This window comes from Netta rufina, assembly GCF_964035555.1.
Source record: "Netta rufina genome assembly, chromosome: 3".
In the NCBI taxonomy this organism is placed as follows: domain Eukaryota; kingdom Metazoa; phylum Chordata; class Aves; order Anseriformes; family Anatidae; genus Netta; species Netta rufina.
The window spans coordinates 72231556-72254660 of NC_140125.1; the positions used below are offsets into that span (position 1 = coordinate 72231556).

At 43.4% G+C, this 23105-nt stretch overlaps 1 protein-coding gene across 2 annotated transcripts in view; it reads right to left on the bottom strand.

Moving 5' to 3' along the window:
* Window positions 1-4956: 4956 nt before the first annotated feature.
* The window catches only part of PDSS2 (decaprenyl diphosphate synthase subunit 2), a 109437-nt gene continuing 91288 nt past the window's right edge, over window positions 4957-23105 (bottom strand). Inside the window, exons 5-9 of one of the 2 annotated variants that reach the window (XR_014618331.1) lie at window positions 22216-22389; window positions 20395-20526; window positions 15995-16030; window positions 7072-7293; window positions 4958-6951 (exon numbers count right to left, since the gene is read on the bottom strand). Coding sequence is in view for 1 of the 2 variants with exons in the window: in XM_084284964.1 (XP_084141090.1) it covers window positions 7135-7293; window positions 15995-16030; window positions 20395-20526; window positions 22216-22389 (501 nt within the window). In the remaining variant the exon portion in view is untranslated. Of the gene's footprint in view, window positions 7294-15994; window positions 16031-20394; window positions 20527-22215; window positions 22390-23105 lie in introns of both variants that reach the window. The other variant, XM_084284964.1, reaches the window with a different exon arrangement.

Consider the following 23105-nt stretch of genomic DNA (forward strand, 5'->3'; position numbering starts at 1 on the left):
AAAAGCCACTCCGTGACACTGCGGCAATCTCTGGAAAATTCCAGGTCACCGAGGCGAGCAGCTCCAACAGGAGGACTTGCTGGGAGGAAATCACCACTGCTCTGAGTGCAAACAATGGGACAGTTCTCGCCCCACCAAACTGCAACCATCAACACCACCACCAATGTGAAAGCAGTGCCTGCAGCACTGAGTAGGCAGGGATGCAGCATGCGATGTTGAAAGCACTTCCAACCCCGGTTTTGGCAGTCTGTACGTAATGCTACGGCACCAGGATGCCGTCTGTCACTTTTCTCTGCCACACACCTTGAAACCAAGCCAGCCTGCAGCCAGACCCCAGAGCCGTGGAGTCGGCGAGGAGAGAGGAAGAGAAGCAGCCCTCCTGTGTGCAGAGCCAGCGCTCCGCAAGCCATCGTACGCATCTCACACCAAGCCCCTCATGGGAAAACAAGTCCCTTGCGCAGCGGGACGAGCCCCCACCGGCAACCAGGCATCTCTCTGCCTGACTCGTGGTGCTCCCTGCGTTGCCAGCCCCCCTGCTGCGTGCAGCAGGTGCAGGGGGAGCCCCCTCCCGCAAGGTTTGCAACTCGAAGTTATAAAAACATTAAATATTTAATGGCAAATGTGCCAACAGTGCGTATCACTGGATCAATGTCACATACCTCAGTCCTTTTCACTACCTGTCAGGCCGAAAGGACGTGTCTGGGCGCATTGCGCAGTCAAATTCAGAGCCTTCGCTGGCCCACGGGCAGCAACAGCGAGCAGGTAATGCGCTGCGGGCAGCACCCACACGCTGCTGGAACCCGGGCAGAGGAGAGCAGCACCGGGCACCTGAGCTTCGTTTTGTGGTTTCAACCTTCCCGAAGCAGCGCTGGAGGGCCGTGCCAGCAACACGCTGCACTGCTTGGGAAACGCTGGTTTGGAGTGCCAGGTAATCACATTGCAGGGGATTTCTTCTCAGAAACAAAGTTGTGACATGAGATTTTTTATCTATTTATTTATTTATTTAATAACGACACTGCGCCTTGTTCTTAGGCACAATGGTAACTGCTGTGGGAAACTTTTCAAAACTGCTGTTTAGTAAAGACTTTAAAAAGACAGGCAAGGAACATCGTAATTGCATCGCTTGCTGAACCAAAGGTATCAAAAATAGAGGATCCACGCGGCATCTCTGGATTTGAAAAATAAGCCAGTTCGTTTCAAAGCACATGTGGGCTGGAAACCTTACGCATGGAGATTAGCTGACAGAAAAAAAAAAAAAAGTTTTGATGGAATGAACACTCATTATAAGGGAAAAAAAAAAAAAAGACTTTCTAGCCTGAAGAGCACACTGGCAAGATGGTAAACATGTAACAGTTGAGCACCAGAGGAAAGAGAATTTGAGATAAAAGCTTAAAATAAAAATCATATCAAAGCTGCAATGGAAGATGGAGTAGGACAGGAATGTAACGGAGCTACAAGAATGGAGTAGCTGACCCAGTGAGCAATCTAAAATCTCCTCCTGCGCTGCAGCAGTTTACTTATACATCAGCTGCATCCATAGCTGTTAAAAAACTGACAAGTCTGAGCAATTTCACTCTTGGAAACATAAGCCTCTTTTAATCTCTTGGCAATGAAATCGGAGTTCTCTTTAGGTTAGTTCAGCCAAGAGCTGTGTGCCATTGCATGCTATCTCACAGCTCTGCGTTTAAAAAGAAGTAACGCTGACTTTCAGTCAAAAAATTGCACAGTCATTGTGTTACCTACGCCATGACCAACCCCGAAGGATCAAACATTTATCCCACGAAGGTCTGCTCTTCTAAACTCTGTGTTAATTACAAAACAGCTCAGTGCAGCCTGAGAAAACCTTTCTCTCAAAGATGTTCGCATCAAGTAAGTTCTCTCAGAGATGGCCACATCTCCCAAGCAAGTGTGAACCATACGTTCTTGTGAACTTAGCCCTCAGATCCACATCCTGCCCATTGCTTAGAGAAACGTGTTAGCCCTGTTGCATAGTCTCCTGCTTCACTGAGATAGCTAAATTCAAATATTTGCGACAATATTTAAAAAAATAATTATAACTTGCTAAGCAGTGCAGAAAACTGGGTTTCTTTAGGAATCAGCTGGCTGATTTGCTATTTTTTCCCCCCGTTATTAAAGACTTCTCTTTTTAAATGGAAGTAGCAGTGGTCAGGTTGTAGAAATCTCTGTGGAAGGAATCCTCTTTGTCTCTTTTCTCTTTTCCTTCTTTACCCTCACTACTACCGGAGAGCTACTCCTGAACCTCGCTCTTCAGGTGGACAGGAATGTTTTCTTCTGAATTTGCATTAATGTGCATTTCTGGTTCCTGGCTACTAGATGTGTTAACCCAAATTACCGTACTGCCTTGGAGAACAGTCGTGTATTTACGAAGTGAGTGCATTTTATACAACAATAAAGACATTTGCCTTTTAAATTGGAAAATTTAATCTGAACTGCTTTTTTTTTTTTTTTTTTTTTTTCTAAAAATTGTAGGTGTGGGGACCTGCATTTACAAGAACTGAAAAACATGCCACGTGCTTAATGGCTATTACTACAATGAAACGAGATCAAAAGCGATTGCTTTTCATTAAAAAATTATGTAAGAAATATTTCCAGCCATTGCTAACGTGACTTTTAGCAGCACCAGCCTTTAAGAAACACTAGACATTTAGACCTCATTTATTTTCCTGCAAAGAGAGCTTATCTTAGCATAAGTACATCTAAAAGCCATTTCCAGCACCTGAGCAGAGAGAGGGATATTCATAGTTACTGCAAATTGGGATGAAATTTTAACAAATTAACTTCCATGGGTTGACAAAAGCAAGAAAATTGTTTTATTAAGAATAAGTCTTACTAACGCAGACATTTTTCCTTTACTGTTCTCCTGCTAAACCCGTGGGTTTTTTGCTTTTTTATTTTTATTTTATTATTATGTTGGTGCCGAAAATAATGATGCAAGCAACTAAGTGTAATTGTACAAAATTATTGCCAGTGATTTGCATATGAAACACACACCTTTTACTGCCTCTAGTTAGCATTGTTCAACGAGGTTATAAATAGTACAGCTCCAATGCTGCGAACAGAAAACAGTTTTCAGTGGGCGCATGCTATGAATGAAGAAGTGTTCAGACACAATGTGCGAGTTGGAGAGCTTTCATCCAAAGTAGCCAAGAGGGAAAAATGCTTTATTTCCTCATCATGCCCTGCTTCGGAGAAGCCGGTCACATCGCACTCATATGCAGAGAGTGAAGCTTTTTAAAACGAGGGTTTACGTTCTCGGGAAGGGGGAAAAAAATTAATCTGTTGGCAGTTGCTTCAGATTTTACTGGTTGCTTCCAGATAACACTTCCTTTTTATAATCTGACCTTTAATAACTGCTAAAATATGACCACTGCAGTTGATGCGAGTCATTTGGTGTAAAGGTCAAAAGCATTAAAAAAAAAAATACTGGTTTTGGTGCAAGTAAAATACTCATTTTTGTGTACAATTTTAAAGCTAACCAATTTGCCCAATGTTTCAACATAAAGCAGAGAATTTCCAGCCCTTGCTGTTTGGGGGAAGGGTGAAGGGAGGGAGACGAAGCGAGACAGGCTACAGGAGAACGTTTTGAAGCAAGATTTTTATTTTTATTTTTTGCTGCAGCATTGTGCTTGTCCTGTATAATCACAGATAGGACAACATAGCTCCCGAGTGGGTTCTACAGAAACGCTGCAGAGGGGCAGGCTCCCACACACGGGGGAGCCAGAGCACGCCTCTGGCTGGCCGTGCGCTGCGCACGGAGGGGTGGGCAGGGGGCGCGGGCTGCAGGAAAGCGGGCTTACCCTAAAAGAGAAGCGTGCGAATGCTAATTGCGTACTTAATTAATGCGTTTCTAGAGATTGGTTTTTGAAAGGAAGGAAAACGAGGATTTAATGCAGCGGCCACCAAAATGCATGGCTTTGGGAAGTGGAAATATTCTTTCCTTTGAACTGCTTTGAGACTGTAAAGCTTTAGTACTTCATCATTAAGACAATATCCAGGTAAAAGGACTTTGAAGACTATGAAGAATAAAAAAAAAGCTAGGACAGGCTGCGTGGGGGACCTGTGGGAGCAAAATCCCTGAAAGTTTCCAAGGCTGGACTTGGTGTTGGCAGCAAACTCGCTCTGAATAGATTTGACTAGCTGACCTTTTGCAGCCCGTTGCAGCCAAAATTTCTATGCTCCCGTGGAGCTGGAAAAACTAGGCTGGCAGCTGAGCAGCTTTCCCCGAGACACCTATGAGCCAGCCTTCCCAGCCTGCAGCTGTGCTCTGCGCAGATGAATTCAGCTTGGTTTCATGGCCTGGGACCTCGCATGCCCGTGACGGTCCAGCAACACAATACCTCGGATGAAGTTCAGAGGAGCAGCTGACGGGTACTTCTGGGTGAGCTGCCTGCGTTTTGGCTTGGCCTACTGGTGGCAGTGAGGAAAAGCAGACATGAAAATTCGGTGCAATTTCCCGTGCCAAAGGCCTTCTGAAATGCAGGGGCATGGAAAAGAAATGGCTTACGTCCGTAACTCTGCTAAAAAACAACCACCCCGCTCCCCAAAGCCCTTAATCAACGTACACTCTGACAGCTCCTGGTGATTAGAGAACAAAAAAGGCGTAAGACATTCAAATAGGTATGGATTTTTGGCAATTCAAGCATGTGGATGATAATTTTATCATATATTACACAGTGTCTGTATTAAAATGGGTGTGCTTCAGATGAGGTGCTCTGGCAGGTCAGCATTTGGAACAGAAAAGCCAGGTCTTAAACAAGGAGCCTGGGTTTCCTAAGAAAGGGCATCTTCATTGGTGCTGGTACAGAGCACCTGAGACAGGCTCCTGCTCTCCATCCTCTTCTACTTTCCCAGGACAGCTGACAAGAACACAGCTTCTGCCACTGAGATGACTGAAACAAGCAACTTCTTTCTTCAACCAGACCCCAGACCCCGGTTTGACAATACCACGCTTGTATTTTACCTGGAGGTAACAACGCAACTAAAATTTCTCAGTGATTACAGATAAATTTCTTGACTATACAATCACTTAATAGTATTGGTATGGTACAACTCAGTTTGGTTTCTTTTTAAGTTAATGTTAAGGAATAGTTTAAGTGCAATCAGAACTTTCTGATGATATAAATACAAAACAAGCTGTCATTATTTTTGCTCATTCGTCTTTATTAGTAAAAAGTACAAATAAAAAAAGTGTACTTTCATGAAAAAATAAACCAGGTGTACAGAGTTTTTTGCATATGTTTGATATTCCTGTCACATAACTGAGGAGAGATGGCTCAGAATATCTCCAGCCAGACCCGAGCCCCTTGCAGCCGTAAATCATGATGAAGCATTTAGTGTAGGTATGAGATAAAGATAACGTATGGCTCATTCTATCCGTAATGAGTGAAAATCAGATCCAAAAAAGCTGCCTGAAATACGACTGGGGTTGGATTTAAATATTTCCTTGCAAGCCCACGGACGATGTAAGCTAACCACTTACATTTTCACCTGTGAAGTTCCCTGAAGTTTTGCTCAGGCAGATGCCCGCGACTACCATCGCCTGGGTGCTTCTCTGCCGCCTCCACCTTCCTGCTGCGGCACCAGGCAGAGGTGAGAGGAGAGGCAAGAAGAAGAAAATGCAAGCAAGAAGGGGTCTGGTGCTGAAGACATTCTCCAAAATAAAGCAAGTCCTGAGTTTTGGACACTGCTGCCATACAATGACTGCCTCGAGTGCCCTTATTATACATGTAATGCTACAGTATAATATAGACATCATTTACACAGAACATTATGTACATCATGCAGGAGGGGTGCTCAGTACATCTTTAGAGGCTACAGTTTGTATTTCTATTGTGCATTCGGTGGAATGCAACGCGCCGGCCTGTGATAAATAAGCTGTGTGACAGAGGGGGGAGGAGTGCAGGGGGAGAAGGAGGGAGGAGAGAATTCAACAGAAATAACTCCACTTAGTGTTTGAGTGAGCGATGTAATGAAATCTGTTTGCTGTGCTAGCTGTCTCCAGATCGGGCTGTAATTACACCACAGAAGGAAGAAAGGTAGCTGAGTCTCAATCTAGATCATTTATGTAAACTCAGCCTTCTTGTCAACGCCGTTCTCGGATTGCATGCATGCAAACCACAAAAATCATCTCCGATGAACAAAACAGAGACAGTCTCGCGTTGCAGGCTCCTGATACACCTTATAAGCTTTCTGCAGCTGGACTCGAGAATTGAACACACCGAGGTTCAGAGCTTCTCCAGCGTTTTCTCCATTTTATTCAGAGTGGTGAAAGACTGAACATCCCTCGCCCCTTTCTGCCAAAAGCTGACACTTAGCCCAAGGAATTAGCATTTATTTGGCTTAAATCAACGAAAGTGTGGCAAATCCAGGAAACTGCTTTGTGTAAGATTGTGCTGCAACAAACTCCTTGATGCCAGGGAAGGATATCCCTTCCCCTAGAAGGGTGGGAAGACCTCAGCTCTTTGACCCAGCGCAGCGCATTTTGTATGCACGGTCTAAAAACCAGGCGGTCGCTTCCCTTGACAGAGCCAAATTAATATTTGATTAAATATTTTAAAGCTCCTACTTACCATGCTGGACACATTTTCTCAGCCAGTTTCTCCAACGGGGACAGCGTTAAGCACGGGGTCATTTTACACACGAATACATAAAAAACAGCGTGGGGAGACACGGCCGGCCGCACGCAGGCAGATAAAGGATCTTCCCCCCGATAATTCCCCTTCCTGGTGACAAACCGGGGGCACGCCGGCTCCCGGCGGCACCTGCCTCCTCCCTCCCCGCCTCCACCCCGGCCTCCCCGGGCAGGAAAACCGCCGGCCTCCGCCCTGGCGCCGTCCCCGCCGGTGCCCAATCAATAGGCACTGATTTCCTGTCCATTTGCCGAGGTCACGCGAACGGGCCTCATTAATTATTGCTGCCTCCAGTGCGCTTCTGGCACGACGAGCGAAAAAAAAAAAAAAAAAAAAAGTTGACTTTTTTTTTTTTTTTCTTTCTTTCACTTCCATCCCTTTTTTTTTTTTTTCTTTTTTCTTTCTCTCTCCAATCCCGCACCCCCCAAATGTTGTTCGGTGCGGAGGCTGGGGCTGGGTGCCCCCAGCAGCGGCGGCAGCGGCATCAGGAGAACCTGGTGACGGCGTAGACGATGTTGGCCAAGGCCGCCCGGGCCTCCGAGGGAGGGAAGCTCTCGAGGGCCGCCAGCGCTCGGTTTCCGTGGCGACGGCACAGGTCGATGGCAGAAGTCACACCTTTGCCAGCCTTGATGGCTTCTTGCAGCTGTGGGGAGACACAGGCAGGGCGGGGTGGGATTTGGCAGCACCGGCGCTGCTCCTGCCACCCTTCCAAGGGGTTGGGGCTGTTGGGAGGGCTCCCAAACCCCTCTGGGGTGTGCGGCTGCTCTGCTTTGGCTCCCAGCTCCGGCAGAGCCGCAGGTGATTTAAAACACATCACGCCTGCACGGCGCTAGCTCTCCAACCGGCACACAGCACAACAAAGCCAAAAAATAAAAATAAATGTGGCTATCTGGGCATTTCGAGAGCTCCCGTGCAGTACCGGCACCCCAGCCACTCACTCTCTCGTTTTCTGCAGTCAAAAGCTGGATTTTTTTTCCCGACACCCTGCTTTTGGAAACATGCACTGAGCTCCTGCCTTTTGTGCTACGGATTTCTATTTATACACCACGCGGCTGCACTGGTGACAGTGGACAAAAGCGAATTCTGTCGGTAAAATGGGATCTGTTAAAGTTCATTGTGCGCAGCTACAGCCACGCGAACCCAATCTTCCCACTAAGGGCAGGGGATTGGAGAAAGGTGCGGTGATAACGCCAGCTGAGAAAGTAAACGCTTCCCTGGAGGAACACGTTCACCGCAAGCTGCTGGAAGGGTTTGGCACCTAAAAAGCTGGGGTAAATGACAGGTTAAATTTCCTACGAAATACTACGAATGCTTCTCCCTAAAGCACGAGACCGTTTCACAAGCTGCGTCCCAGGTGGCTTTTGTAGTTCAGTTTCATCATGGCATCAGCTTTTTTATAAAAATTAAAAAAAAAAAAAGGGGGGGTTCTTGAACACAGGTACCTACAGTAACTAATTATACGGGGTTTTATAAATTATGTTTTCCTCCAATGTCCAGCACAGTGCTCCAATTCACTTGCAAATACATCAGGATAACCTTAACACTCTAGTTTAAGTCATGTCAAAAATACCTAAGACTCACCCAAACCGTAAAAGCCATTCATTGTACAGATACTTGCTCTTCTATGCAATGAATGATGTTTCCTATCTCAGCACAGAGGTGGACTCATTATCTGTATTTAGGGATGAAATGAGTTGAAAGCATATTACAGCACTTAAGCGTTCAGGTCCCAGACCATCAAATTTTTATTCCCCCTTTCAGTCAGGATCTTCCCGTGCCGTGCTTCGGAGAAGAACAAACCCAGAGGCACGACTCTGTTAATTCAACACGATCCCAGTGAATGGGAATCTGCCGCACACCACGGCTCTGCAGCAACAGGGAGTGGGGAAGAGGAGGTATGTGAATGGCAAGAAAAGGTGTTTCTCCCCCTTCCTTCAGTCACAGTTTTTGAGATGGGAGAAGCCACACATCGTGATGTAAACTCTGCTGTAAACTCATTAAAAATGTTTGGTGTGGCTGCTAACACTCGTATGAAGACATATTGTTGATGATGACCTACGATCATCTTCCCTTCTCTGGAAGCTGGTTCCTTCCCTGCCTACCTCATAGTCCCCAAAAACTTCCCATTTCACACTCTGCTTGCAGAATCAGCTGCTCAACCCAAGCAAGCACGCGCTGAGGCAAACCCGTGCGGATTGAGCTGACTGCACGTTACCTCTATCTCAGCCGGGGTTGTAAAAAGGAAGACAAAAAAAATTAGAGGAGTACAAACTCGGCTGCTTGTAGCGAGGCGGTCATTAAGGAAATTCAGGATGTAACTCCACGGGAAGCCAGGTTTCAGTGGCCCTTCTGTATGCAAAACAACCAATTTAAGCCTTCAGCTGCACCACCAGTTGTGTTGCAGCTACGCTTCCACTCTCTCTGGCTTTGGGCTTCAGTGATTTCATGTAATGAACTTCACAAATTAAGTATTTCCAAAAAAAAAAAATAAATAAATAAATCCACGTACCCAGTTTAGATGTATTATTTCTTAATTTCACTCAGATAGAAGCAGCTGATTTTTGAGGGAAACAGACAGAAAAGGAAACAAACTCCTTCAATTTGTTACTTTATAAACTTCAATTACGCTCCCTCACTGTTTTCTTCTAAATAGAGGAATCTGATCTTCTGGTCTCCACCTACACGGCATCATTTTGTGCAAGCAGATTTCCACTTGTAGGAACAGCTTCATCCATCACCAAAACACAACCTCCTTCAGAGCAGCAAGCAATAATTAAAACAGAATGCAAGTCAAAATACAGGTCACTTAGACATTTTTCTCCAGTTGAACTGCTAGATATGCTAGAACAGCGCATCTTAGCTTTTTAGCTTTTGTTCAGACCATGGCAATGAAGCCTGACTTCCTTCTGAAGGTGCCCAGAACCTGAAAGCTCACAGAAGGGATCTCGTTGCTTAAATTCAGCTTTAAGAGTGGCCTTATAGTAGTGCAGCCAAGTTAAGACTCAGGAGAGAAGCAATGCTCCCTCCCAAGGCACCATTTTTCCTCAGTCTATTCAGATGTTGACCAGGCTTAACACACTGAAGCTGAAAACCCTAAAGCTTTATGTCTGAAGGTTGTTCTATGAATTTAAGGAAAAGCAACACGACAACAAAATTGCCACAGGCTGGGAAGAAAGATACCTGGCTGGGCACTGGAAGCAGCAGGTTAAGAGCCACGCAGCCTGCTCTGCTGTCTGCACTCGCCCAGCCTCATCCACTTGGCCTGCCGTGAATTTATTTTCATTTCTTCCGTTCCCGAGTCTGTGGCTGGAAGGAGGGATGGCTCTAATCGCGAGTTAGAGAAAGAGCAAAGGAGAACAGGAGGGGAGCACCGAGGGTCCCTCGTTCTGAATGCTCTGAGCACGCACAGGAAGACAAAGTGCTGAGAGGCTGGGCTCCACTTCTCCAGCTTCCTCCTTCCCTTCCCTTCCCTTCTGTATCAGCTCCTACTTCAGCCATTCTATATCAGCAGATTAAGAGGAGGGGAAAAGGATGATTTCTGACCCCTTCCACCTTTAAGGTTGCTTCCCATTATCTCCCTCTGCACACATCTCTAGGCACGTCCTGCAAATAAAAGGTAAGATGACACCGACTGTTCCTTGAAGATTGCCTCTTGCCATCCCCTGACCCACTGGAAAGGGGAGTTTAACACCAGCACCTTGGTCTCAGCCCCCATTTCGTATCCTGCCAGTGACAACCATGAGCACCGACCAGCTGGAGCAGGGGAATTTCCACTCAGCCCTGTGAGGTTTGCTGGGCCAGGACTGACCCGGAGAAGCAGACCAGCAGTTGGGTGGTCCTGCTGCCCCAACCACCTCACGGGCACGTGCAGGGGACTCAGAACAGGGCACACAGAAGGGATGGGAGGCAATGGGCACGGGTAGCAGCATGGGAAATGCTGATTAGACCCAAAGAATTTCTTTTCCACCAGGAAGGAAATCACCACAACAGGTCTGCCCTTGCAGGTACCCAAAACTCAAGCGGAGAAGGCCCTGAGCTGATCCATCCACATTGGCTGTGATTTGAGCAGGAGGTGGGAGCAGACATGCCCCAGAGGCCCCTGCCAACCTCAGTTACTGCATCATTCTGTGAATAAAGCAGAGTTCAACGTACTATGTCTTGCAGTCCTCTTGTTTCAAGAAGAGAAAGAGAAATTTAGCACAGAAATTGAGCATTTGCCTTCCAGACCAACTCTTCTGGGCTCTCCTGTTGGAGAAGATGGCAAGAGGACTAAGGGGCAGCCTAGGGACTTCTGGATTTTGGAGACTGAAGAATCAATGAAGACAAAAAACCAGCAGGTATTCAAGCACAAAGGAACAACTTTAAATCTCCTCTGTTGATATATTTTTACCTTATTTCCCAGCAAAAGGAACAATAAGATTCCTTTTAGACAGTTCTATGTACAGGGAACATCGAATTCGGGGGTGGGTGGGGAGTTGAAGGAAGACTCTGTGAATACATGGTAAATATTTTGGCTGTACTAGATTTTCTGTGCAAAGGGAGAATAAGAACATTCTCTTTTTTTTTTTTTTTAATGATCAAACTTTGCATTAATTATTTCAGTGACAAGGTATCAGCAGGCAACTTCAGAAAAATGTATTTTTTGCCTCACAAGAATGACCCTAAACAGCTTAATTTCCTGTATATCTTCAAACATCACGTGTTCCCTCTGATCTTGAAGTGAGCTAAACTATTCTAAATTTCTGAAATGTACAGTACCCACCAAAATAAAGAAAACCCCTATAATACAGAATTTAAATTGGTCTGTCTCTGAGTGATTGACTTGTGTTAAGTGTTTACAGTCCTCTGCACTAGTTTTTCTAATTTTTTCTCCTTTGTGGGAACACCGTGCTCAAAAAAAAACCCTGGAATAGACTGCTGAAATGTTACCTTGAAGCAGCACCGGCGCATTTTATAGTTGGCAGATGAACCTTTTCAGGTTTTTCCTTTGTTTCTGCAGTACCTTGGAATGTCTCAGCATTCACTTGCAGTTCTTGTGGCTGGACACGGGTTTATGCTCTTCCTTCTCAGTGTGGGCTTGGCAATCATTTAAGTGCATCACTTCAGAATGTCATATAATACTTTCTTTTTTTAATCTTGGTTATATGCAGAATAATATGCCACTTGAAATTGGGGCAGTAAATGCATTTATCCAATATTTTCTTAGATTTTTTTTTTTGAACATAAAAGGTAAAGAAATGCATCTTTTATGGGCACACCAGCCTACAGAAACTTCTATTAATAGAATATGATTTATTTTCCTCACTCAACTGACAAACAGCTGAATTACCTTTTTACTTCAAACTAAAAAAATCCCCTTCTAGAAAAAGAGACCAAATCTGGAACAAGCCACCCCCAACAGTACAGGAGAGATGGCCTACTTACAGGGAGCGCTGCCACCCCAGCTGTTACGCAGTCCTGGTAATGCATTTTGCCAAAAAATTACAAGGCATCCTGAGCTGCACAGACCTTTCAACTTTTTAGAAAGGACTCCTCCTCCTTATGCCTTTCCAGGCCTTTCACAATGAACTTGACGAGGCCTATTAGCTTCCAAATCTAAACGCTAGGTATATGATGAGCCAAAAAGCATGACTTTCTCCCATCTCAGTAACACAAGTAGCCACTATTAATTGTCATCTTAGCACACACAAGCAATTGATTTGTTATTTATGCTAAAAAACATAATAGTTGTTTGCTTTAATGAAACAAAAGTTGGGTTGTGTTCTTACCCCAAAGAAGCCCTAGAAAATTCCCACTGATTAAAAACAACAATGCAAATGATTTTTGGTAGCGGCTGTACACCTCAGGGATTTGGCTAACTCTTACCTTTCTCTACAGTTTAGCCAAGGCCTATTTTTTTTCCCATTTTTCTTCTCTAGCTCTTTCCTGCCGTATGTGAAGCCAAGGCCTTCGTGCCATGCAGCGTACGGATGGCTGGATCTACTGCTCCTTGACTCATCTACTGCCAGTACAGCACAAAACCTGCTCCGTGTTAGCATCGTGCCTGGTGCTCCATGGACAAACCAACAAAGCATGCTACAGCACTGCTGATGTACCCTACTTCCCATGCCAGTCTGGATGAAAGGACTTCACAGCAAAGCAAGTGAGCAGGGATACATTAAAAAATAGTTTTGCTATGTCCCCTTTCACTTGACTTCATTTATCTTTTATGACTCCTGCATTAAGAAAAACAAGAAATTCTTCCTGCAGTGAAGCTAACTGGCTGCAAAATAGAGGACTTCGCATACCTCATCCTTACCTTGTAATTATTCTAGAGCCTTGGCCAGAAAATAAGAATTATTCATTCCTGGCACTGGTTGTGCTTGTGTTACTGTCACTTAACAAGTCTGTACAATGCCTTCAGGCCACCATTAAGGCCTTGATTTCAGTGGAGGGCTTTTAATCAATATTATAAAATAGTAAGTAATTCATTCAGGATCTCCATTTGTTGTTGCAGGGTTACACAGCTTATCTGGCATGGCAAAGAAATTGTAAAATGTATAAAAGCTTTTTGTTTTTAAGTCTGAGATTTTTGCTAAAATATGACATACAAATTTGGATGACAGGCAAGTCGCTGCTGCTTTCAGTGACATTCATGAGCTCTGTCTCTGCCATATGTTGGTACTTTCCCTTTTGTTATCTGAGAAACACCACTAAAACAGATCTGCACCTACTTCTTCATCTCTGTAAGAGACTTTCAAACAACACAATGATGGATCAATAATTTGTCTGGATGTGCTGTGATGGGGTAGCAAAAAAATCAGAGTGCAACATTCAGATACTGACGTGAGAAAATAAGTGCCTTTGTGATATCAAAGTCCTTCTGATAAAAAGATTGATATGCTGGGGAAAAAAAAGTACTAGCAATTTTGCAGAATATACTGACCTTATTGACATGACAGTCTCGGGTCCAATTAAATTAATGAAAAGTATTTCACATCTATATTTATCTCAGAGCCCTCACTAAATTTACTAGCACCATCTAGATTTTATTTTTGCCTCTGGAAAAACTCAGGGATGCCATTTTAATATAACAGGCATCAAACACACATTTCCAAAGTTCCTGAGCAGTCTCAAAATGGAAATAAAATAAGACCTTTGCCTTTCAAGCAGTCACTTTGGGTAAATCTCCATTTCTAATTTTTACCTTCATTCATTATTTTAATTGAAAGCTGCGGTGAATAAGGTGAAATATTCTTAAGCAGACAAACCAGCTGGCAGTTTTTATATACATATATTTATGAATTCTAATAAAGGAACAGCATTTTGCTCTTATGCAAGCGGCATGCTGAATAATAAGTTCATAATAAAAATAAAGAGAACAGAAATAATATAGTTTTTCAGAAGCTTTGCAACTAGTTTGGTTGGCCTTTGGTTTCACACAATTAAAGAGATGTTTCGAAGACTCAAAGAGAAGCAAGCCCCCAGATTTGATTAGGTATGTTCAAGTAGTTCTAGCAACTAAATAGGAAGATGAGAGCGGTCCTCGGTGCTTGAAAAGACAGAGCAAATGTGCAAAACACTGACACTGGTGGTATAAAGACATCACAGCAAAGGGCAGAAAAGAAATACTCATTTGTCCTGCACAGTACGCCTTCTAATTGGCCGTGTGCATGCACTGGCCGAGCTGCTATGCTGGGGTGAGCCACAGGTTACTGGGCTCATTGAGCATGGATGCAACTAATGACCACTTTGACTTTAAATGAAGAAACCCAGAAGAGAGGGATGTGACACCACAGTTTTGAAACAGACTTCTACCAAAAAAAAACAAAGTTGATTACTGATTGAGCTCAAAAAAGGATGGAGAATTTTTCACTATCATTACTAAACTCCTAATATCTGTGGCTTATGTAAAAGATCATCACCCTGAGTACTGAAATCATGTGCTTCCTGGCTGAAGTCATTTACATGAAATAAAAAACTTGAGGAAGGTTTTTTTTTTTTCCCTCCCTTTCCTTTTATTGAAGTGTCCAAGTAGCCTAGTCACACTGTAGGTTTTTCAATTTCATCTGAACAATCCAAAATACGAAATCGTTCAAGTCAAAATGCAGAATACAATGACATAAATAATTCAGTACAGCAATTTTAGAAGCAGTTCCACCCCCCTCCCTCCCCTTTTTTTTAAGCTACGGAAATGACATTGAGCATGTCACAACTGTAACAATTAAAAGGCACAAATCCATTCTAGATTTACAAAAGCAAGGAGCCTAGCCTGAACATTCACAGAAGTATCTCATATACTCAGACAAATTTGAGGAAAAAGAAATTTGGGGCTCTCAATGGTCATTTAGAAAGTGACAGTTTTATAAGTTTTTCTGTTGTCAAAAAAGAAAAAAAAAATACCAAACCAAAAGGACAATGTTTTTAAATAGCAAACTAATGCTGAGATCCTTTTCATGTTCAAACAGGAACGAAAGATGATAATCCAAATTTTCAAAATACAGAATAATTACAATAGAATTCTGACTTGTGTGTGTGTTAGCTTTCTACTTCAGCAGCACAGTTTGTAATGTTCTTTCGGCTCCACTTCAAGAAGCAATTCTCAATCCTCTGTGCACAATAGTTTGTCTATTATTTCTCATTGATGCTGGAGATAAATAACTGGACCCTCACAATCTACTTAAGACTTCAAACAACTCAGCCTCATGCTCAGCGAGTGACTTGGGGACACAACCTCATCTTCTGCTTCTACCACAGGTAAGTTGTTCTCTAGCACTGAACCAGGGGAACCTTCTCAGCCACCTCCTGCACTTCTCTAATAGGGGCTTTATGGTGCCCCTAGTACTTTTTTCAGCTGACAAGCTAGTTAGTTCAGGCCTGCCTTTACTATAGGGCTGTCCCAGGAGCAAATACAGTGGTGACCGAGCTAAAAGCTGCAATGGGCACTGACAGAAACACAAATTACTATAAAATGCATGTAGGCGTGTGTATTTTTTAATATATAGCATAATTTTAGGGTGAGATAAAGTAACACACACTATCAATAAGTAGAAATCACTGATGGAAACTAACTTGCAAATGACTGCAGAAAAAGACAGCAAAAGCCACGACAAACCTCATTTCAAAACTAAATTTGGGGAATGGAATAAATATTATTAAATGACTGTGTTTGATACTTACAGGGTAGCTGACTATTACTTGCTTCTTAAATCAAGAAATAGCAGAAGCCATTCTCACTCCCTCCACATACACAAATTGTAACTTGACTTGAAAAAGGAAGTTTCTCTTGACTGTCAAAAATAATCTTGAAATTTTTACAGAAAACATTAAAAATAAAAAAGTAGAATTAAATGCAATTCACTGACCTTTTTGTAGTCCATTATATTTCCTTTTCCTTGTGCCTTAAAGAGAAAGAGAATACATGTATATGTTATTACCTATTGCAAACTAGAGCTATGAGAATAAAGGATGCTATCAAAAACCTACTACTTAAAACATAACTGACTTTCTCTAGGAATCTGATGCAGAAAAAAAAAAAACCAAAATTCAAGCAAAGGTGTTATCAGCTTGTCCAACATAGTTCTGTTTCAGATGAGAGCTGCAAACGCTCACTGTAATTTTTTATGACATGTTGTTGTTAAACATTTTTTGAATCCAAAATGTTACAGTCTTAAGAAATCTTGCTGCTTGCACTAATTAATCTCTCCCATGAATTTCTGAAATAAACTATAATTTATATCACCAATAACAAGATTGAACTTCTTAAAAGAGAACACTTCTATATTCATAGCAATTTGCACGCAGTTAATAACAAGTCTAAAGTTGATCCTCTCAGAGGATGTCAGGACCGTGTCAGCACTATTAGACTGATGTTAGATATACTAATTCTGCTTTTGGTTTACAATTGTATTTATCTCCTAATACATTCAGAAAGGAGCATGAACACATTTCAAGTCCTTCTTGCCCAGATGCAGAAAGGCACCTAGTCCAAATTCCTTAGTTTTGTCACTGAGTGACATGGAAAAAAGGATGTCTCTGCCTTTCTCACTTAGTGATTCTTAATGTTGGAGCCAGAGTGTTCCTGCTTGGCCAAACTGAAGCCCTTCCCTTTGGTCAAATCCAGCTGTACCATTATCACCTTGTTCAACTCCAGTTCTTCTCTTCTCAGGCGCATTGAGAAATAAATCATGACTTTCTTTCCCTCTAGCCCCCATGAAAGAAGCCCACAAACCTCACTTCTCTTGGAAGGATGCAGATGAGGACCTGGAGAGGTAGCGGTCCTTTCTGAGGACCTAGGAGAACAGCCAAGAAGAGCTGGCCAACTGGCCGAAGGAGAAGAGCTAAGGCCTGCTGGAGAGGAACACTGTGTGGCAAGCACAGCTTTGAGGAGATGTTGCCAAGATGGCACAGATTTGGAAAATGAATTAATTTTTGTAGGGAGGAAAAACAAAATAGAGAAGAAGAACTGATAAGAAACCAAGCAACCAGAACAGGAAGGAAAACAGTGGGAAACAGAAGGGATTTCACTGGAGGAGAAAGGCGACTGGCCCACAAAAACTCTTTACTGCTCTTCTTATGGTTCTCCTTATTAAGAATTCAGCTTTTCTGGAGCGTGCATTAAGAGAACAGCCTGATACCATTCAGGACTAGTAAAACCACTGCCAATAACCACTTCCTTGTTTGTGTATTCCCATCCCCCCATGACTCAAAATGCATCAAATAAGCAGATGGTTTAAGACAATGCTTTTGGAGCAGGTTTTTAGGACTAATGCTTTCCAGGATTTTTTCTTTCTCAGATGAGATGGCCCCTGTAACACATGTTCTTACAACCTGTCCTTCAGGAATGCTTGACAAACCACTTCATAAATGTTTTTTCTTCCAGTCCTGCTTCTTCTGAAAAGGCTCAGAAAAATATGTGGAAAGGTTCAAGGATTATAGAGGCCTGGATGAGACAGTTCTAGCTTCTGACTTATTCCCTTTTTCAGATTCAAATGCTGTGGGCTAAGGCAATCCCTATATCTGAGGGGTTTTGCTGAATTTCTTCACTCAAACTTTGATCTTTTATACCTCATTGCTTAGATGTTGGGTGCCTATTGAAGGTGGAGAATTTTTGTACCTGTCTAGTGAGAGATATCCATACGTGGCTATAAGTGGCCAACTCTTCTGTCTTCTGACCTCTAGGATATCTTCCTTCACGTAGCCCTGGGTTATCCACTAAATTTTAAGATTACAAGGCTATCCAAAAGTTCAGTGGGAGTGCATTCAGTGACTATTTTATTAGTTTATCTGAAGATGAGCATTTCTTTGTCTACAGCAGTATTTCCTAGGAACCATTTAAGATTGGATTATTACTTTTTTTTTTTTTTTTAATATTCATTTCAGGACATTACTCCAACCTACATTCCTTTTAAAATAGATACCTGACCAAACAGTTCATTAGGCTTTTGAGTTTAAATGCAAAAAGGGGAAGGATTTTGGTGGTGAGCTCAGTGAGAACAGGAGAGATTCTGGCCTTTATGGATGATCATTCATTCATGCAGGTATCTTTGTGCATGTGCACACATACATGCATGCCCACACTTTTCTTTCCCCTCCTATGACAAGGCTTCCCTCTGCATACATCCTAGATCCCTTTTAAGGCAGTCTCTGAATTCCACCCAAATCAGAAGCTAATCTTCTCAAAACACAAATATTCCGTGTTGATGCAGCCTTCCACACCTGGATATCTGGCGTGTTCTGCTCTTTCCAAATCAAGTGACAAGGGGGCTTCTTAAAGGTCTCCAGCTCAGCAGCAGGAAGGTGCATACAGCTGCCTGTGTTCAAAAGCTACCGTGGCAGCAGCGCCTGTGTCTGGACCTCGGGTAAGGGAACTGTGGTGAAACAACCACACAAGTCCTGGGCACTCCACAGCAGTTCAGGCATCCTTGATGAAGACGTTTATGAAGGCACTGAGTCCTGGAGACAAGCTTTCTGAGCAGTATAGACTGCAGAGGCTACCAGGTACAATACAGCTCTCTGTCCTCTTTCCTGAACTCTAAGACCTTCCTGCTGGAGGAGGAAGCTGCCATGAGAAGGTGCTACCTCGAACCCATCACATGAATGCTCATACGGACAAGCAGTTCAAAGGAGAAAGCCAGATTACTTAACAGGTTCATAACGTGATTTCCATATGCCTAGTCACAACTCAGCTACTAGAAAAAACTGACAAGGACAGAGTATATTGTGCACGCTTCGCCTATTTATACCACACAAATGACACTGCAGAAGAGGGTGGCTTATGAGCACGGCGTTATCTGCCAACGCGACAAAGCCTCTGGTTTGAGTGCTTGGCCTGCCTTGAATGTCACATAGTGAATGTGACTGCGGATGATATCTCAAAGAGCTTGTAGTTAATGAAAAGTAATTTTCCCTTCTAAATCATTAAAGCCAAGAAAGGCTCCTGGACTAGACGTTCCACTTTGTATTTAGCTAAAGTAGCAGTTAGCAGATACTTCTGTGTAGAGCATGTCATTTCTTTTATTTTTTTTTTTTTTCCTTCAGCAAGAACTGCTTCATTGTTTCTACAATGCCCATTTTTGGTATGAGAATTAGCGAGCAGACAGACGGCACTCCTGGAATCCGGCAACCTCCTCTAGATCCTGCAGATGGGAAATGGTTTCAAAGCTTTTATGAAGTGTGCTGTGGTAATACCATTATTCTCCAACTGCAATCATCCAAATCCATTTACATTCAACTCACACATGAGCCTTGTGTTGAGACGGTAGAATTCCAAAATTTCTCTTCATATGCTATAAACTATCAACCCTTAATTCCCCTAATTTCAAAATGACAAAAAGTTCATTTTGGTTCGTGACTCATACACACTCACACTGCACCCCTGCAAGGCTGTGGATGCTGCACGTAAGTCCCAAAATTTCACTGCACCTCTTGCTTGTGGTATGTGAAGGCAGGCTGCAACCTGGCCATCATAAAGGCAGAACTAGCAGAAGCTCAAACTTCACACCCTGTGATGCAGAGCTCTGCTTTCAAACCAGGAAGGGAAGGAGCCATCATCAGCAAGCACATCTTGAAAGAATATGTTTGATAATAAGCTAGTTCTGTGCAAAGACAGCAAACTTTCTACTGAAGAATCTGTATAACAACAGCAGGAATTTCCACAGTATGCATCACAGATGTTTAGACAGGCAAAACATGTTTCATTGATGCAGGAACACGACAGCATGCTTAATTTTGGCCATTTTTTGGCATTCCCCCCCCCTTTCTCTCCCTGCCATCTTGTAGAGTTATCAAGTTGTATTTCAACACCCAGGAAGCTATTCATAGATCTGAACCCACAGTGCTACATGGTTATGTAAAACAGATACACGCCTATGCCCTTCCTCTTTTAAGTATTAGAGGAAAAAAATACGGCAGAAGGAAATGTGTACCTACCTTATGGCCACCGTAGGACAAAGTTCTTTGCATCACACTGACAGTGAAAGTAGCTTTAAGCTAAGACATGGGACTTTGCAGAAGTAGTGAGCAACAGACATATGCTCTATGCAAATGAACGTGCTTGTTACGCTGACACACAGAAGTTTAACGGAGCTCATTTATCAGCTCCTTTGATTTTACCCTCACAAAAGCATGAGAGAGTGGTGTTAGAGAGCAGAATTAACCTTTGTGTCTTGTCTGTTGTCAGTTTCTAGGTTTCTCTGCAGATTGAGGCAAGGAAGAGAGATACAAATGGCAGAACTATGAAATGCTAAACAATGCTTTAATTTACCTCTCTGATTTGTTTAATCCACGCATCCCTTCCAAGGAATTCCTGATGAAAGACTGCAGGAGCACAATTCAAACTGAAGGCCATGATGTCACTAGAACTTTCTTTAACAAATGGCTGAAGGTCCGAGTGTAGCTGAAAGAGAAGAACATCTTTCTTGTGTTTCCAGAAACAGCCTGCACATTTACCTCCCGCCAGCACCGATTCAAAGTCCATATCCTGATTCTATACCTCCTTGCCATTTTCTGCTTTGACACTTGTATTTTAGTTGCACTTCAAGTCTGGGGGAGGGAGAGGAAGAGAGAGAAGCACTGCAGTGGCAGAAAGCTGTGGGGAAGATAAGTATGTAGAGTACCTCCAAAGAAATATGTGAAGGAGAGCTTGCAGAGCTGGGCAAGCGGTGGGACAGCCAGGTAGGGAACTGTTGAGTAGGAGGAAGTGGAAAAAACATAAAGGGAAGAATGATCTAGTCTTTGCTGGAAGGAAGATCGATTTTTCATCTGTGAAGGTAACACACTCTACTTTTCAGTACCTGAGGAAGTTGATGCAGTATGATCTGCTTTCTGACAAAGGAAATGTTGCATAGCTAGTAGCTTTCTATGAAAATCATATAATCCTTTATATACAACTATATTAGTCAATAGTGAAAGTATTAATATTAAAGCATACGCAAAATATTACAGCTACAGTCTGCACTACAAGCAGTTTATTCATAGAGTTGTACCTCGTAATAGCACATAGTGGTATTTCTGCGGCAGCAAAGTTATGCTTTAGAAAACCACTTCCTTTTCCTGGAGGAACTAGAAACTGTCTAAATCAACTGAGCAGAAGTGGATGGGAGGTCTGCTTGCCCATCTCAGCCTACATCTGTATTTGCAAGTAGTGCAATACGGGAGGAGTGGATCTGTAGGGCAAAACACGAGTGCTGAGGACCTGAGTTTCCACACTGCGTTTTGCTTTAGACTAGCTCCAGCTGTGGACTGAAAGACTTCCAACTGCTGGAGAACAACTTTCAGTCCAGTCTCCAGTGAAGAAAACCCAGCTTACGGACACTGAGATACTCTAACAGAAGTGCACTAAGTGGGGCACTCCCGACCTGAGCTGAAATGCCAACACAGATACACCTCTGTGCAAGGCCTGTGCATGGCCACTGCCCTGGGCAGCCTGTCCCAGTGCCCGAGCACCCTCTGGGTGCAGACCCTTTCCCTAACCCCCAGCCTGACCCTCCCCTGTCCCAGCTCCATGCCGTCCCCTCGGGTCCTGTCGCTGTCCCCAGAGAGCAGAGCTCAGCGCCTGCCCCTCCGCTCCCCTCGTGAGGGAGCTGCAGGCCGCCATGAGGCCTCCCCTCAGCCTCCTCCTCTCTAGGTTTTGGCTGCTGCTGTCCTCATCTGATTGCCTCCCTCCTTGTCCACCATCTACCCCCTCTCGAAGTTGCCTCCACAGCAGTTTAGTCAGAAGGGAACACATGCAGATACTTCAGCCACAGGTACAAACCCCTGCATGGTGGCAGCTGAAACCCAACACCTGCATCCTTCTGCGGCTCCTGCTGGGACTTTCCCCCAGACTTTAACAGGGGGATTTTCACAGAGTCTTGAATGAAACAAGCCACATGGCTAGAAGTATAACTGTGCCAGTTCATAAGCACTGTTCCTACCAGCAGTTTCTGCAATCATTTTCATACCAGGCAGCAGCCACAACTTTCCACACCTCTGACCTACTGGCAAAGGTCTCCAGCATAGTGCTATTACAGAACAGAGCTCAGGAGCAACACATCTTCCCAGTCTTTCCATTTTTAAGATCCCAGAATGAAAGAGAAAGGTGTACCTTATGACTCATAGACATGTGCTTTCCGTACTGAAACGCCATGTCCTGAATCTCAGCGCTGTGCTTTGCTAGCTCCATTGCAGCCTGGCAGCTCTTTGCCAGCAAGGCACTATGTGACAGGAAAACCTGCTCCTTCCACGTAGATATCCCGATGTCATCTGTAAGACAGTTCTCCTGCAAATGAAAAGAAGGTGAAAATCAAAACACCAAAACTGCAACTGTGTCAGCTTGTGGAAGTCAACAGCGTGGCACAGGGTAACGCCACGCACGGGGAGTAACAAAACTCTGGGTGTCAAGGTGCCAACGAGAAGGACACTCGTTTGGGGGATGGGGAGAGAAAAAAAAATATAAAATGAAAGAATAAACGTGCCAGCAAACAAATTCTTAATTTTCTGCTCAAAAAGAACAACCCACAGAATATGTGGGGCTGTCAATATATTCCACATAAATCCTTTTCTTAATGACTGTATCAATACCTCGAACATTAACAATCAATTAGATTGCTCTGGAGGTAATGGGTGGAAAAAAAAGAAGGAAAAAAAAAGAAAAAAAAGAAAAGAAAAAAGCAAAGTAGATCTGCATTTCAGCCCCTTGCCAGTAAACAAGAACCAGCAACCCCAAACAAACAGAGGATGCCATTTGAGAAGTCACTGTAATTTCCTCCTTGCAGTTAAGAAAAAAGATGAATTGCAAAAGGAATAAAAAATGTTTAAATAATTTAATTGGAAAGATGAATGGCAGTGACGGAGGATTCATATCTCTTCCCTCCCATATTAAGGATGAGGAAAGACTGAAAGTATTAAAAATAAATAAATATAGCCCTGCTTTAGCAATGTCAGGTATTAATTTTCCCAAGGGACTGACAGAGATCTCAGTGATGCCTCCAGTGA